General features: G+C 34.3%; 1 protein-coding gene across 5 annotated transcripts in view; it reads right to left on the bottom strand.

Moving 5' to 3' along the window:
* LOC126715078 (inositol hexakisphosphate and diphosphoinositol-pentakisphosphate kinase VIP1-like) overlaps positions 1–14,922 on the bottom strand; it is a 41,934-nt gene extending 27,012 nt beyond the window's left edge. For 3 of the 5 annotated variants that reach the window (XM_050415507.1, XM_050415504.1, XM_050415505.1), the window contains exons 1-14: positions 14,761–14,922; positions 14,333–14,531; positions 14,115–14,174; positions 13,916–13,962; positions 13,241–13,324; positions 13,056–13,119; positions 10,630–10,783; positions 9,698–9,768; positions 7,656–7,760; positions 6,798–6,890; positions 3,215–3,289; positions 1,997–2,082; positions 197–403; positions 16–115 (exon numbers count right to left, since the gene is read on the bottom strand). In XM_050415507.1, the coding sequence (XP_050271464.1) occupies positions 16–115; positions 197–403; positions 1,997–2,082; positions 3,215–3,289; positions 6,798–6,890; positions 7,656–7,760; positions 9,698–9,768; positions 10,630–10,783; positions 13,056–13,119; positions 13,241–13,324; positions 13,916–13,962; positions 14,115–14,174; positions 14,333–14,416 (1,230 nt within the window). In that variant the 5' untranslated portion in view covers positions 14,417–14,531; positions 14,761–14,922. Of the gene's footprint in view, positions 1–15; positions 116–196; positions 404–1,996; positions 2,083–3,214; positions 3,290–6,797; positions 6,891–7,605; positions 7,761–9,697; positions 9,769–10,629; positions 10,784–13,055; positions 13,120–13,240; positions 13,325–13,915; positions 13,963–14,114; positions 14,175–14,332; positions 14,532–14,760 lie in introns of those variants that run through there. The other 2 variants (XM_050415506.1, XM_050415508.1) reach the window with 2 other exon arrangements.
* Between the last annotated feature and the right edge of the window lie 1,716 nt (positions 14,923–16,638).

The following is a 16,638-nucleotide window of genomic DNA, read 5'->3' as shown; positions in this document are numbered from 1 at the left end:
TGTAAAAATAATTACCTCAGCCCTAGGCCGTCCCCCATTGTATTTCAGCATCAAGTTTAACAGCTTTTCCTCAGTAACCTTCAACTTCACCTTCTGTTTGGGAGTTCTATCACCACTACAAAATTTAAACAGAGATCAGAAGGAAAACAAAGAATCAACTAATCCAAGTAATGATACTGAGGAAAATGCAACATACTGACGAATAATGGCAATCACACAACGTAGCTCCTCAGATTGCCCGAATGTGCCAATAATCCCACTTCCCTGACGAGTTAATCCCTCAGAAGGCTGGACTTGTTCAGTGACTTTCCATGGTAAAGTTGGTGGAATTGTTGTAGAAAGATGAGGAGCTTTGGCATCTAAAAACATCTTCCTCAACACACAAGCAGTATCATCATAATACCTGTATGTGGAAGGTGAAACCAAGTGTACTTTTCACAACAAAGAAACGAAAGCAATTTCCGCAGTTAAGAAGATAACTCAGTAAAAACAAAAATGACTTAGTTGAACTATTCAGCATGTGCTTGTGAATAAAAGCAAATGCAGATGAATTCTTTCAAATTATTTCAAAAACATATCTTACAATGGGTGGGACAAGCGATGTTCTCCTATTGCATGTGGTGGGTTGGGGATTAGGAAAATCACTACCTTAAATAAAGCTCTACTGGGAAAGTGGTTGTGGCAGTATGGGGTTGAGGAGACACATTTGTGGAGGCGTGTGATAGTGTTGAAATTTGGGAGGAATGGGGGGGCTGGTAGGGGTTCATATGGTTGTGGTTAATGGCAGAGTATTCAGATGGGTGGGAGAGTTTTATTAAGTTTATACATTTTGAGATTGGATTAGGGAATAGGGTCCAGTTTTGGCATGATAGCTAGTGTGGGGATCAGCCGCTGAAAGTAACTTTCCCAATTTTACTTGAGAATGCTACGAATAGGGAGGTGTTCGTGACAAATTTGTTGGTGAGTCAGATTGTGGAGGAAAGGTGGAGTTGGGATGTAAGGTTTTGACGTGATTTTAATGATTGGGAGATGAAGTTAGTGGGGGCCTTTCTTCACTTTTTGGAGTCACGGATTCCTCCAAATGAGGTTGGGGATAAGCTATGGTGGAGATTGAAGAAGAATGGAGATTTTGACATATGCTCTTTTTATGGTGTGCTGAGGGGATCTAGCTCTACTACTTTTCCATGGAAAAGCATTTGGGGTGTGAAGGCTCCACGTCAACTGTTTTTCTGTGTTTGGACAGCCGCATGGGGAACAATTCTCATAGGTGATGATTTGAGGAGAATGGGTGTCATAATTGTGGATTGGTGCTGCTTATGCTGGTGTAGTGGGGGGAATGTTATCATCTCTTGCTTCATTGTGGGGCGGTTTCCCAGTTATGGAGTTTTGCTCTCAGATCGTTTGGCATTGCTTGGGTTCTACCCAAGAGGGTTATTGATCTATTGGCCGGATGGAGGAACTGCATAGGGAAGCACTGATCAAATATTTGGAATTTGGTACCACAATGTGTCTTGTGGATTATTTGGAGAGAGTGTAATGCTTGTAAATTCAAAGATATGGAGCACACTAGGGATCAGCTCATAGCTATATTTGCAGGGGCTCTATTTGATTGGTCTTGTGTATGGGGATTCAATTCTAGGGATTCCATTCAGATGTTTATAGATTCTATTTTTTCTTGTACACAATTTCTTTTTTCCTTTGTTGTTTGTACATACTTTTTTGGCGGCTACATCCTTTCAATGAAGTAGTCTTTTCTCAATAAAATGTTTTCTTACTTATCAAAAAATATCTTACAATGGTATACTACAAGTGAGATAGAAGTCAACTATACTTGATGTAAGAATTGTTATTAGATTAGGAGAATGTTTCATACAGATATTTACCATTAAAAAAATAAATAAATAATTCATGTTGGAATCATGCTGGCAATAAAGAACTGAGTGCCCCCTTAAATCATTATGATATTTGAGGGGGGGAGGAGGAAAAGAAGGATTACTTGTGAGAGTTTTTAACAAAGCTCCACCCATTCACATCACAAACGTATGAACGTCCCTCGCAACGCAAGAGATCAAACCCACAAACCTGCAAGTAACAAGAACGACTTATAAATTCACCCAAGGTATAAATCATTTAACAAGAAAGTGATTTCTCAATACAGTGTGTATGTGTGTTTGCATTTGTGCATTTCATATTGAACCATGAAATTTTAAGGATTAATGATTCTTATACATGATTTGAACTGGATGTAAATTGGTTTTCTGTAAATTCATAGTAACATGGTACACTAGAATAACCATGTAAAGTTCTGTTATATTCATAGAACCCGCTCACATACAGCCGGTTGAAACCAAAGACATCTTATCATCCCAACTTTTAGAACTCAAAAGAGCCCAACAAATCTAGAGAGTTCAAAAGATAAGACTTTAAAATAGGATAGTGTTGTGAAATGGCACTCCCAAGATTCAAACCTATAATAGAAACAAAAACAAATTAACAAGCACACTCGTAAAGAACATACTAAATTTACGTGATTCAGAAAATTGTTTACATCCACGGGCTATGCCGAGGAGAATGTTTTCACTAAGAAAATAAGGAGATTACAATGGTAGCACAAATGCTCTCTCAAGAAACCAAAACCCAAATACACCCAAACTATCTCTCACAAATACTAGAGAAATTATCTCTTTTTTTTTTTTTTTCAAAAATAACATGGCAGGATGCCCACACAAAACAATTAAGCAAGTGAAGCACATACATGGGTGAACAAAGAAAGTCAACTAGGGTTTAAAAGAGGTGCCACACATGAAAAAGGAGTCAAAAGCCAAACCAAGTTCAACAAATAAGCTCCACCTCCTATCAATGTTACATTCCAAAATCCAGATATGATAAATAGTTAGCAATTTTACATCCTAAATAAAAATTAATAAATCCAAGATCTGGCTAATAAATTGAGCCTGTCAATTTGGAAAAATTCATTAGCAAAGTTGAATGACTAATTATCCATATAACAATTTAACAGCAACTACTATTTCTTGGGATCATCATGGCATGACCAGATAAATATATATACTGGCAATCACAAACAATTAAAAAGAAAAAAGGAAACCAGCCTTTAGTGAATGTCTCAAAAATAAAAATGATCATAAATAAAAAAATAACAACAATGCCTTGGAACAAGGTACTAATTACTTGTTACCACATCCACACATCATACCGCTTGCCTAAATGCAATGCAAACATCTCTTGCCATTTGCTTCTCAGTAGGTGTCAATAACACGGGATACCTCACCTGTCAAACAAAATAATAAACATATGTTTCAAAAATCACTCTTTTACTAGTATTAAAATAAACCACAAAAAAGTAGCAGGTTCTTAGTAGGTTTCAGTAACTGGGCAATGGGCATGCACTTCAGATACTTCGATTCTGAAATTTGGAATGCCAATCATTCACAACACAAATTTCTTTCAAATTTACATAATCCATTTGAAGATATAATTCTAGATAGAGTTTGTGAACAGGATAAAATATAAAATTGAGACAAGGCTATATATTTATGATGACAGAAAGAACAGGTTCCCTTAAGAATAAGATGTGCACTAAAACAAAATAGCTAGTTTAAAATGATATGTAGGTGTCAATAGAGTACAAAGAAAGAGTCAACTTTGGAATCAGAAGCACTTAATCTAGTGACAACACCTAGAAAAAGTGAAAGATTGAACATTTCATGAGAACACAATGAGGATCATATGAAAGGCTGCTTGACTCAGAATGCAGTATGATAAATCTAAATTTTTTTTGTGGCTACAAAATATAGCATTCTTTTTTTTATTATTTGATAGTTGCAACTGAGGAGGGAGGATTTGAACCCTAGATGTCTCTATTGGAAACACTAGGAGGCGGCAACTAGTTGAGCTACAAAGGCTCTTAACCGCAATATATAATAAGGAAAAAAAGTATACCTTTTGGATTGTATAACATGATATGAAGATTGTAAGGGTAACACCAAATTGCAGTTAGATTCGGCCAATCTATATATGTACATAGTACAGTATTTTGTACATGGAGATTATACATTACGGTAAACAATTAAAGATTTAAATTCAATTGAACAACTAAAGTTAAATGAAACAGTATGTTTTCTAATTTAGGCAAACATTAATAGTGAATACGTGCATACTATGTTCATTATATGAATAACACCATGCAAACTCATAAAGGACACCAAAATCAATTAAGTGAGATGGCAAGAAATTTAAATTTAATATAATGGTCGGGACAAGGTTTATTCTCCTATAAAGGCTGTTGGTTTGGACGTAAGGAAGTTATGTCCAAACCTTATTAGGGAAATGGCTTTAAAGAGATGGGGTTGAACAAGATCAGCCATGGAGACAAGTAATCATGCTTATTAGAAAGGTAATAGATGTGGTTGGGATTTATCAAATTGTGCTCGAGTTCGATTTTGGATTTGAAATGTGAAGATTCTCCTTTGTGAAACCAATTTCCCAATTGGTTTTCCATAGCTGTAAAGCTTCTATTGCATCATATTTGCGTAAGCTGGAGGAGCAGGAAACACGGTATTGGAATCCCCAATACCCCCCCCCCCCCCCGACCCCCTCCAGCCTTTTTATTTTCACCTTTTCCTGCTTTCCAAGAAGGGGAGTTAGAATCTGTTTCAACATTTTTTTAATCTTTTGAACAGCTTCCATCCAGGATCAAGTAAATTTGGTGTTTTTTCTTACTAGGAAGCATTAAAAGTAAAAGGGAATATTGGGTTCCCACGATAGAATGTTTGAAGGACAAAGATTCCACAAAAGTTGCATTTTTTGTTGGACTTGGACAGTTGTATGGGATATTGAGTGGACAATCTTTAAAAAATGGGCATAACCACTGAGGATTTGTGTTACACATGTAAGGAAAGTGGAGAAGTGGTAGATCACCTTTTACTTCATTGTTTAGTAGCAAGAGAGATTTTGTCATTAGTCTTTTTCTCTTTTTAGATGCTAAGGATGATTATTGATTTGTTTGCTTCTTGTTGGCACAAATATATGAGCACTATGAGAGTAGTAAAATCGACCTCACCCTCCACCTAGCACTTGCAAGGGGAGGAAGTGCCAGTTGAGTTACAGCTCATTGGTTTGAAAATTTACTTATCAAATAAGATTTCTATTCTTTATAGTTTTGTATGATTGGATGTTTGTTTTGTATGATTGGATGTTTGTGTCAAGAAGTATTCATTCCACTTTTGTTTTTTGTATAATTTGTTCTTTTAAATTTAATATTGTAATTTGCAGGTGCTCTACTATACTTCATACATTGGAGTATTCTCTTTTTTACTTTATTAAATTATTTACTTATATTTTAGTATTTCCCCATGGTAACTATCAAATTATCAAAAGACAAAAATACCATTTGGTTGGGTCACAGTCAATTTGGTCCTGACATTTTGGTAATAGTTAACTTGGTCTCTATTATTTACAACTTACAGTCAATTTGGTCCCTACATTTTGGTAGCACTTAAATTGGTCCCTATTATTTTCAACTTACAATCAATTTGATCTATGTTATTTCAGTTTGCAATCATTCTAGGTCCAAATCTGGGTTCGTTTTAGTTGCTAAATTGATATGTGTCTACCGGACTTGGAGATTGGTAAATTTGATGTGTGTGGTTGCCAAAAAGTGCAAGAAAATGCAAGAAAAGTTATGATTTGATGATAGAAACCAAATTGACTGTAAGTGGAAAATAACAAGGACCAAATTAACTGCTACCAAAATAGTATTTTTGTCAATATCAAAAAAACACAAGGTACCACTTTATCAAGTTGTTTTGTTGCTAGCATTTTTACTTATAAAAAAAAATACTAAAAAACAAAAAGGAAAGCAAGAACTTCACCAAATTATAAATGTTTTTCTCCTCAACTTTTTGATAATTTAATTGTTACAAGTGGAGGAGGATTCGAACCTTGATTCTCCTCATAAAGGAAACCAGGTAATACCACTGAGTTACAAGGCTCTTGACATTTTTTCAGCTTAACTTAATTAATTCTTAAACATCAAGTTTTATCTTCTAGCTAGCCTTTTTTTCCCCCCAAATATAGTCTTTCTTGTGACCTTAACTGGAACCATATCATTGCTCATTGGGGAAACCACTTGAATTAGTTGCAATTGGCCAAAACATCTCAAGCTCTTCTTTTATTTTTTTTATAGATAAGTTAAGTGCCCAGTGGATCTTGAACCACAACCTCACCTTCCACTGCCTAAATCATTTGACTTATGAAATCGAAAGTTTATTGATAATGTTAACCTAAATATGATTCCTCTAATATGAACAACCTCAACTGAACCATTCTTCTATTAAGGTGGGGCTGCCTGCAAAAATATTATCTGCTGGTCCGGTTCTAAGCTAAAAAACTACCAGCATTCATGTTTTTACAAATTCGACTGATATATTAAGTGGCACCAGACATGAATGCCTCCTAGATGCAAGAAATTTGACTGCAAATATTAAGGCGGGGCTGCCTGCAAAAATATTTTCTGCTGGTCCGGTTGTAAGCTAAAAAATTAGCAGCATTCATGTTTTTACAGATTCGACTGAAATATTAAGTGGCACCAGACATGAATGCCTCCTAGATGAAAGAAATTTGACTGTCGGAAGAATTAAAAAGATAGAAAGAACTTGATAGACAATGATTAGGTTAACATGCAAATGACAGTAATAGTTGCAACAGAAAACAAAGAAGGGTACAAATTACATGCAAGATGTACAGGTAATCAAAAATGTGTTATATGTACAACTTACTTCCTTCCCATCAGGATTTCTCATGACAACACCATCGACAACGGGAGACTTCCTTGCCTCTGCATGTGCATATTCAGTGCCAACAGTATACACCTACAATCACTAGCATTACTCGAGCAACCATTTGTAAAAAGAAAAATTAAAAAAATAATAATAATAACTCAACAAATAAATGGTAGAGAATAGACTCTAGCATTGGAAAAAATAAATGCTAGAATTAAACAGGACGTAGCAGATTCATTTTGTGAAAAAAAAAAAAAAAAAATCATTTAAAACCAACTAATTGGATCTTCTTCTTTTTTTTAGAAACATCGTACAAACAAACAAAAACAAAGATTCAAGCAATGGCAAATTGAGGCCAGCAAGGGTCAACAGAAAGCCATGTGGCAAGGGAAAAAACCATTTCCTAATTTATTAATATTTGGAATCATATGCTGGATGTGGATAAATTCTAAGGCCTACTGGTTGTAACTGCCTACCTTTGCAACAAACTTATCAGAGCATCAAACTAGATGTAAAGAGAGTATATACAAGCGTTCAAAGCGTGAAAGAGCACCTGGTAGGCTATTCCAATCTTCCTCCAGATAATTTGGACCACATGCATGTAAATGCATGTATTTACATAGATAGTCACACACGCACACATATGTATAAACATTTAAAAAAAGAAGCTACCATTAAGAGTAAAACTTTTTTTTTTTGTTTGGGGGGGGAGGGGGGGGATAAATTACCATTAAGAGTAAAAAATTTTGCAAATGTGAAAGTTTTATTTAGTCATTATATTTGGGTTTTTTGGGCCTTCTCTTACATGTATTAAACAAGTTTCATGCTGCATTAGAATAGATTAAGATCCACAACCTTGACATCTGTTCCTCCGGTAGGCATAAATTCCTCATAAATATACGAGCCTTCACGCCTCACTCTTCTAAGGTCTGGATGGAACTCACTGGATCGATTACCAACCTAAAATCAAATAATGATCACATATGTGACTATATATGAATAATAAATATAGAAGCCAGAAAAAAAATTATAAACCATCACATAAACAATGGGTGATCCACTAGACACATTCATATGTGAGAACAACTGTTAGTATGCATGAGTACATAATATTATTCACAATTATGTCATAAATGATGATGGGAATATCTTATTGGACCTACCAAACTACTCACATGCCAGAAGAACTTGAGAAAACTATATCCTACTGAACCCATTCTAGAGAAGATGGGAACATCAGTTAGCTGGATAGAAAATGTTACACTTATCAAAAGGGGGGCGACTAACACTATTGAAGAGTACTTTGTCGAACTTACCCTCCAATCACCTTTGTTTATTCATTCCCATCTAGTGTGGCCGACAGGATTGAGAGGTTACAGAGTAATTTTTTATGGGGTGGCATGGGTGATGAGTTTAAACATCATTTGGTGGGATGGGATGCAATCTATGGCCCTAATGCTAATGGGCTTTGGTGTTAGGAAGGTTGCCTTTTACAACCAAGCTCTTTTAGGAAAATGGTTATTGTGTTTTGGGATGGGGGGGACACATTAATAAAGGAAGGTAATATGAAGCATGGTGAGGAATGGGATAGATGGAGTACAGAACAAGAATGTATGGTTGTGGTTTATCGAAAAGCAATAGAATGAGGTTGGATAGGTTCTTACAGTAAACTCGGTTTGATGTTGGTATTAATAGTCAGTTTCAATTCTAACATGACAGATGGTGTGGTGATCAACATTTGAAGGTGGCTTTTATATTTTTGCAGTATTGCTCTGTAGCAAGAGAAGAGTGGGAAGAATCCATGTTGGTTAGACAAAATAAGGAGGAGAGAAGGAGTTGAAATGTGAGATTTCTTCTAGATTTTTATGACTGGGAGGTAGAATTGGTAGCCTCCTTAATCAATCTTCTTGACTCCAATCAACCAATCAAAGAAGGCTGTGACATATTGAGCTGGCGATTGAAAATAAATATTTCAATTTTCATTCATTTTGTAGTACCCTAAAGGGCCGATATGACCCAGCCTTCCTCTGGAGGAGTATCTATAGAGAGTTAAGGCCCCACAACAAATCTTTTTTTTTTCTTGGATTGCAGTGGAAAGATCCTCACATATGACAATCTCCTTAATTGAGGTTAAATGATATTAGGGTGGTGTTATATGTGTCGATGTAGTGGAAAGACAGTGTCATGGTGGATCATCTATTACTACAGTACAATGTTGCATTCAAGTTGTGGAGTTTTTCCTTTCAAATTTTTAGCCTTTTGGAATTTCGATAGGTGTTATAAAGGAAAGGTAATTGACCTCTAGTTTGGTCAAAGGAATTGGGTTGATAAGCATTTTTCCAACATTTGGAATTAAGTGTTGTTATGTTTGATGTGGACAATCTAGAGGGAACATATCTGACGTACATTTGAGGTTTTGGAAAGTACAGGGACTCAATTGTCAGCTATGTTTATAGGTTCTTTACTTATTTGGCCTCGTATAGAGGGGCTCACCAATACAACCTCCATTCCAAAGTTCTTAGAGTCTTGTCTTTTTGTACCTAATTATGTTCTTTGTAGTTCTTTAGACTTCTTTGAGTTCCTGGTACATGAAATAGTCTCTTTGCAAAAAACTTATTTCTTTACCTATAAAAAAGAGACTAAATCATAAATCCTACTGAGTACAAACTGGTTAGTTTTTACTTAGGCAGCAAGAGCCAACCAACCTACATTCTACATAAACACAATTTGTTTATATTTACTTTTTGCAAATTTATTATCCATTTGATAGAAGTATCATTTACACTTATGAACCACCTATATCGTTATATATACAACACCAAAAATAATAATAATAATGACTTAGAATGTTTTGAATCCATATAAAGTAGACAAAGTGCTGTCAAAAAATCGCTCACCTTCCTAAATAATTCCTTCATGCCTCCACCTGCGGAACTAGGGTAATATATCATAATCCTATGATCATCCCCTTCACAGAAACACAAAATTGGAGTCAGTACCATATATGCTCATTGAGAAAGAAAATATTTAAATTAATGCACATCTTAAAAGCAATCAATTTGAGAACTTGGATCTAAAGAGAACAAAATTATACGTAATAGCCCACTTGGTCCACAAGCCCATCAGACCACTTATCCCCACTACTTGAATTTATAAACCCTTATTTTGACAACATCATATTTTGGGCTTCATTGTCGTAATTTTCAAAAAAAAAAAAAAAAAAAACCTAGGCAAATTACAATCTACAAACAATAGAGTCAATTTAAATTAAAATGCTAAAATCAAAAGTAATATTATGTGAGATTTTACATGTTTTGTATGATGACAATCTGCTGTTCGCCAAGAGCCCACCAACAAAAGTGCATTCCATATTCCATTTTTTTTTTTTTTCAATTTATTGTTGCTATCATTGCTACCTCAAAAGTTTTGTTCTTACTAATGTTTGCTTTTACAAATTATGGAAGGCATGGTATTAACATTTTATGATAGTAACCAATCTCCAAAAAATAATCTACTGAAAGAAAATGAACAAACAGATAAACAATAATTAAAACTTTTATGATGCAATTATGCTGCCAATAATTTTGGTTCAACAATGCCACAGTATACTTTTAAATAATATATAATGAAGCTATCAGATCAAATGGAGCGTGCAAATAGCAATTTCAAGCCACAAATTAGTAGATGTTCTTTTGTAACAAGGTAAAAGTATCAAGCAACAAGAAGAAATAACCAAAAAGAATCATATCAGATTAAATGGTATAAATGTCAACAACAAGAAGCAGCATAGATAAAACAACTTCTTTAATAATATATGAATCAAACTCACCATCAACAGGCTTTTCCACAAATGGCTTCCAAAAACGATTACCATGAACCTCAACAAAATCTTCTTGCTCAACAAAATAGTCCAGCTCTTGATATGGTACTTCTCTATTTACAAGGGCATATCTTGGAACATGGATTCCATACCTTTGTAGTTGCTTAAATCCAGAAAAATAACATATTAATTTTATATCATTCAATATTATTAACAACCAAAACATTTAAAAAAATAAAAAATAAAATTAATAGGCATGAGATAGTTCAGTTATAATCAGGTTCATGCATGAAGTACTTCATATACATACTCCAGGACTGGGTTATACTTAAATACCCTTAGAAGGTGCTTGGTTCACCGTGATATGCATCACATTAAGGTCACATTACCGTAATGTGAACATTACAGTGTTTGGTTCATTTTGTTGTGCATAGGATTGCGGTAATCTAAGATTACAAAATATTTCACATTACCTTAATCTCATTACCTTACTAAATGAGGTAATCTTACATTACTTATTTGTTGGAGTGTTATAATTTATCAAATTGACAAAATTGCCCATACTAATAAATTTTAATTACAAAATTGTCCCTTACATATATTATTTTCACAAACTGATAATTAAACATAGCCATCTCTCTCTCTCTCTCTCTCTCTCTCTCTCTCTCTCTCTCTCTCAAATCAAACCCTAGCCTAGCTCAAATCTCAGAGCTACAATGGCGTCATCAAATCCTAGGGTTTTCTTCGGCGAACCTCAAAGCCATTGGTGGTGGTGGTTTTGGCGGCATCGTCTTCTAGTTCTTTAGCCACAAAGCCAATGGTACTAGTGGCAGAGAAGCTCGGCAAGGCTGGGCTTAAGCTCGGCCACAACATTGGAGGCTATGGAACTCGAGATTTCCATTCTGTTTTGTAGAGTTTGGAATTGATTTGGTTTGTGTAGAGTTTGGGGTGTGTATGGGTCTTTGGCTCACTTTTCTTTTCTTTACTTATTTTCCCTTTTTTTTTATAGGTAAGAAAGGAAATATTATTGAAAAAGGAACTGAAGTAAAGATAGAGTTCACGATAGTGAACAAAGAGCAAACAAAAACAAATAGGAACAAACAGTCATTAAACCATTCTAAGAGACAAAAGAAAATCCAAAGGAGCAGAACAATCCAAGAGACCCCAACACTGAGACCAATCAAAGAGAGTCCATTGGCACAAATCTAACAACTGAGCTAGAGATTTCTTAGTATCCTCAAAAAAACGCCGATTACGTTCAATCCAAATAGTCCACATCAAACAGCCTAGAACCTAATTCCAATTATCCGAATTATAATTCCCAAGCCAATTATACCAACAAAATCATAAGCCTGCAACTAAACCTAGCATGACCCAATCAATCCCAAATAACTAAAGCATATACATCCACATAGAAATTCCTTCTTATTTGAATATTTCAGTTCTCCAACTTTGTAGCTTTAGATTCGAGAGATACATGGTTGTATCTTTTGTGCGTTGCTTGTGATGTACAAAATTTGAAATCTAATTGTAAGAGACATTTGTGAAATTGGATAGGAAATTTTGTTGGATCTAAGTTGTTTGGTTGGTGAGAAAGTACAAGCAAGTGAAATATTGTTTAGTTATTTTGTGATTTTTTATTAAAAATATAATTTTACTTGGTAATTTCAAATGGAAATTTGTGGAAATTCATTCTAAAATTTTAATGATTGCAATGTTACATTTTTGGAATATCATGGGAATGTAACCAGTGAACCAATCAAGGTCATGTCATATTGCTATAATGTGATTACAAAAAGCTAACATTACATTGTGATGTGACATTAAGTGAACCAAACGCCCCAGTAACTAATCCATGGTCAAGCACTTGCCTGTGATCCCATTGTGACTCAATTAAAAATGAGTACTTTATAGGGATGGCCTAACAGTACCATGGGCAGCCGTTACCAGAAGAAGTGAAGAACTCAAATAAGTACTTCATAAAGCAACTAAAACTTGAAATTATGGAAGTAAACAGTTAGTACGTTAGGATGTTGATTAGTAACAGAATTTGTTGTGAAGGCTGTTAAGTAGTTGTAGAGGTCTGTTAGGAAGTCAAGGAGGTTTATAAGTTAGGAGCAGCTAGAGCTCAACTTCATCAGGTGCTCTATCTACCGCTATAAATGCTGATGCATTACATTTACACTTTCTTCTTCTTGATAAATCACGCTTCTCCATTTTTCTGTTTGATACAAATTCTTCTTAATAATTCTGAAAAATCTTCTACAGGCTCTTGCCTTGTAAATAATTTATCCCTTAAACATGGAAATTAAGAATGGAAGTGTTTAAGAAAAAAAAAAATATCATACTAACACAAATGATTTAAAGAAAAAATGAACCTCATGCAAAAACCTACCATGAAATGCTAAACCCTGACAAAAGATTTGAGAGCATACCTCATATACCTTCCTTCTGTCATGAAGAAGGTGCTGTGGCTCCAATTCATTTACTAGAAAAGGCCTGGATCACAAAGAGCATGTACGAAACTTATAGTTATAATAACTATTTTGGACTGTTAAAAGAGAACGCTGAGATTGATGACTGCAACATAGTCAATGCAAAAGAAGATGTAAAAGCTTACTTCCTTAAAGCAGCATATGCCTTAGCCTTTTCAAGAGGATAGCCAGAAGAATGGAAGGCAATTAAACAATCACATATTGGCCAGCTGAAATAAGAATACTACAACAAATTAGTCATCATATATCAACAAGAAAAGAAAAGAAACAAAAAAACGAGAAACGAGGAAAAAATATTTTAATAATTTTGGATTGGATTTTTTTTTTTGGATAAGAACTTTTCACTTTATATCAGGAAAAAAAAAAGTTTGCTATAATTTTTTGGGTCAAACAATTTGTTTTAATCAAACTATAATTCAGAAAGGAAACAAATTATAACTCAAAGGAGGGTATCCTTCATCCTCAAGCAGACCTGATTTGGCTTGATCCTCTATTTATAATAGCAATGAAATGTCAAAAAAAGGAATCTCCACTTTTTAGAAATTCGAATTCTTCCTCTTTGAACAGTATTACTTTAAAAAAACACCACCTAGGCACCAAAATTAATGTGATATAATAATCTTTTTTGCTAGGTTGTTTACTGATGTGATATGCATATGCTTTACAAAATATGCATATCAAGTTCAAAGCTTTTGGAAGTAACAAAATAGAATCAACAAATATAAAAACAATATCTTTAAGATATAATGCAACAAATCACACTAAAGTTTCATGTAATCACTTTTAAAAAAAAATTATACCTCTCAATTGGATCATCAATAATGGTCTTGTCCATGAACTCTATGATCTACAACCACACAACGAAAGAAGCAAAACATAAACACTGAAAATTCTTTGCAGATAAAGCAATCATTAGCGTAAAACCTTTCAATCTGCATTCGTTTTCTTTAACAAAAAGAAATACAAGCCAAATCCACAACAGAAGCAAACAAGAAGTACCTCAAATTCACCAAATTTTTGTAACCTATCAAGAATCTGCCGCATCGGCCCAGAATTCGCCTAATGAAAACATCAGATTTCAGATTAATCGCTCAAGATTGAAAAAACAGAGCCATATATAACCTACATTCTGCGATTCACTACAAACTCTGTTTCATATTTATTATGGAATAGGAAAAACAAAAAACAAAAACAATACTGAGCAAAAAGAAAGGAACCTCGGAGCCGCATTTCACCTTCTTTTGCATCACGCAGACTCCAATCTTTATCTTCATTCCAAAATCACCTCCTTCGTCCTTCATCTCTCTTTGTCTCAATAACTCTCTGGAACTTTCTACAACTCTACCTTTTTCAAGAACGCAGAATCCGAATCCGAATCCGAACCGATTCCAACTCAAACTTCTTGTTCCAGCTTCACTGCTCAAATCCAACACAAACACAGAAAGATACGACAAAGAGAATCACCGCCATTAACAAAGAAGCTCGAAGAAAATCGCTCAAACCCAACACAAACACAGAAAGATACGACAAAGAGAATCACCGCCATTAACAAAGAAGCTCGAAGAAAATCGCTCACTCACATACATAGCATAGAGGAAAAAGTGAAAAAAAGGCAATGAGAATGAGAAATAGAAACGCTACTAACCAGAGAAGAAGCGCGGACTCTAACGGAAGTGAGAAAAGTTGAGAGAGAAGCGCTTGCTCTTTTTTTCTTTTCTTTTTTGGGAGAGAAAGTGTGCAACTTGTGAAAAATGAGACGGTGAGAAATATATATCTGAATTATGTAATGGAAAAGGTGTGGTGTGTTTATTTATATATATATGTGTACACACACGGGACAGGTGGGACGTGAGAGTGTTTGGATATGAAGCTCTTTTGGATTCTGGAATATGCAATAAAAAGGTAAGGCCGCGAGTCTACGCTTTTCTGGTTCAGAATAATTATATCTAATCTAAAATAATAATAATAATAATAAAATATTATGGTTTTAAAAATCCGCCCGACATTTATATCATATTAAAAAAATTAAATTTGTCTAGTCAAAAAACCCAACACGTATCTAGCTGCACCTGCTAAAACCTTTGGTTGTTTCTCCAACAAAAAAAGAAAAAAGTTATTTGGTTGATTTTTACTTATTTTAATCATTTTAGAAAAAATTTTAATGTTGATTGATTTATATTAAAAAAATTAAAATTTTCTAGTAAAAAAAAGCCAACAGGTAACTGACCACACCTGCTAAAACCAATTATAAGATAATATAATGATATATATTTTTGACGGTTTAACTGATTTAATTTATTTTAATTATTTTTAGCTTCTTTAATGTAAATTTGATTGGTTTTTATTTTAAAAAATTAAATTTGTTTAGTCAGAGAAATTTTCAAGTAACTGACCGCACTTGTTAGAACCAATTGTAAAATAATATTAATATATAGATATATATTCTTGATAAGTTAAACAATTTATGCTCACGAGCAGGACCAATCAATTTATTTGACCTATTAATTCGATCCTGCTTTTAAAACCATGACGTCGATATGGATGAAAGATGGATACGTGTGTGTTAAGTAGCTGGGATTTGTTGCTAGTCTTTGTCATTGTCGTAGATTTTGATACTAGGGTATGGTTTTCTTTGTTAAAGCATTAAAGGGTGTGGTTAAGAATAGGTCATTGCACAAGTGGGGTATGAATTTGTGATTGGTTTTTTAGGGAGGTAATAGTTAAAAGTACTTAATTCATTTTGGTTGAGGAGGTCCCACGCTTTGAGATCCTTTGAGCAGAACCTAGTGGCTTCTAATGATTTCATACACTTAATTGTGTCATGGCTTTTTGAACCAAAACTCGGTCATCAATACTCACATAATCATTGACTCAAAGCTCCACTAAAACACATTGTTATGGCATAAAGTAAGTCTTGTGCCACGTAACCACGTAAAGTGGCACAATAAATATCACAACTCGTTTATGTGGCGACTTATGACTGATGGAGGGGTGATAATGGGTTCATGTGGCGAGTTGTGACATTTGTTGTACAACTTTATGTGGCACAAGACTTATTCTATTGCATGCTCTATTCTATATGTTCTTTGGTCACCTTATTGGATTAGTTTTTGTAGTCTTTTGGCGTTATTTACTTATATTGGGAAGCGAATGTCCCAAAATTTTTGGGATGTGTGTGAATCCTAATGATTCTTCTTTGGTTAATGACAAAAGATGGAATATATCATTCCTCTTTGTTTGTTTAAAAATCAAAAATTTATCAAAGCATTTCATTGAATCTGGAGGGTTGGACTTACTTTCAGTACTTTTTTAACTGAACATATCATTTTGTTTTAAATATATAATGCTAAGTAGTAGTAAATTTTAATCTTCACCTTTTATTTAGTTAGTGGGTGACGTAACAGTCTCTCATTAAAATAAAATGACATTCCAGTAAAAAAGGTACTAGAGGTAAGCTAAACCCGACTCTGGATATTGGAATGAAAATAATTTGCATGAGTTTTAAAGCACACTAAATCTGCTT

The sequence above is a fragment of the Quercus robur genome, chromosome 2, assembly GCF_932294415.1.
Source record: "Quercus robur chromosome 2, dhQueRobu3.1, whole genome shotgun sequence".
Taxonomy (NCBI): Eukaryota; Viridiplantae; Streptophyta; class Magnoliopsida; order Fagales; family Fagaceae; genus Quercus; species Quercus robur.
The sequence above is the reverse complement of the archived record's forward strand: the minus strand, read 5'-3'. Positions and strand labels throughout refer to the sequence as shown.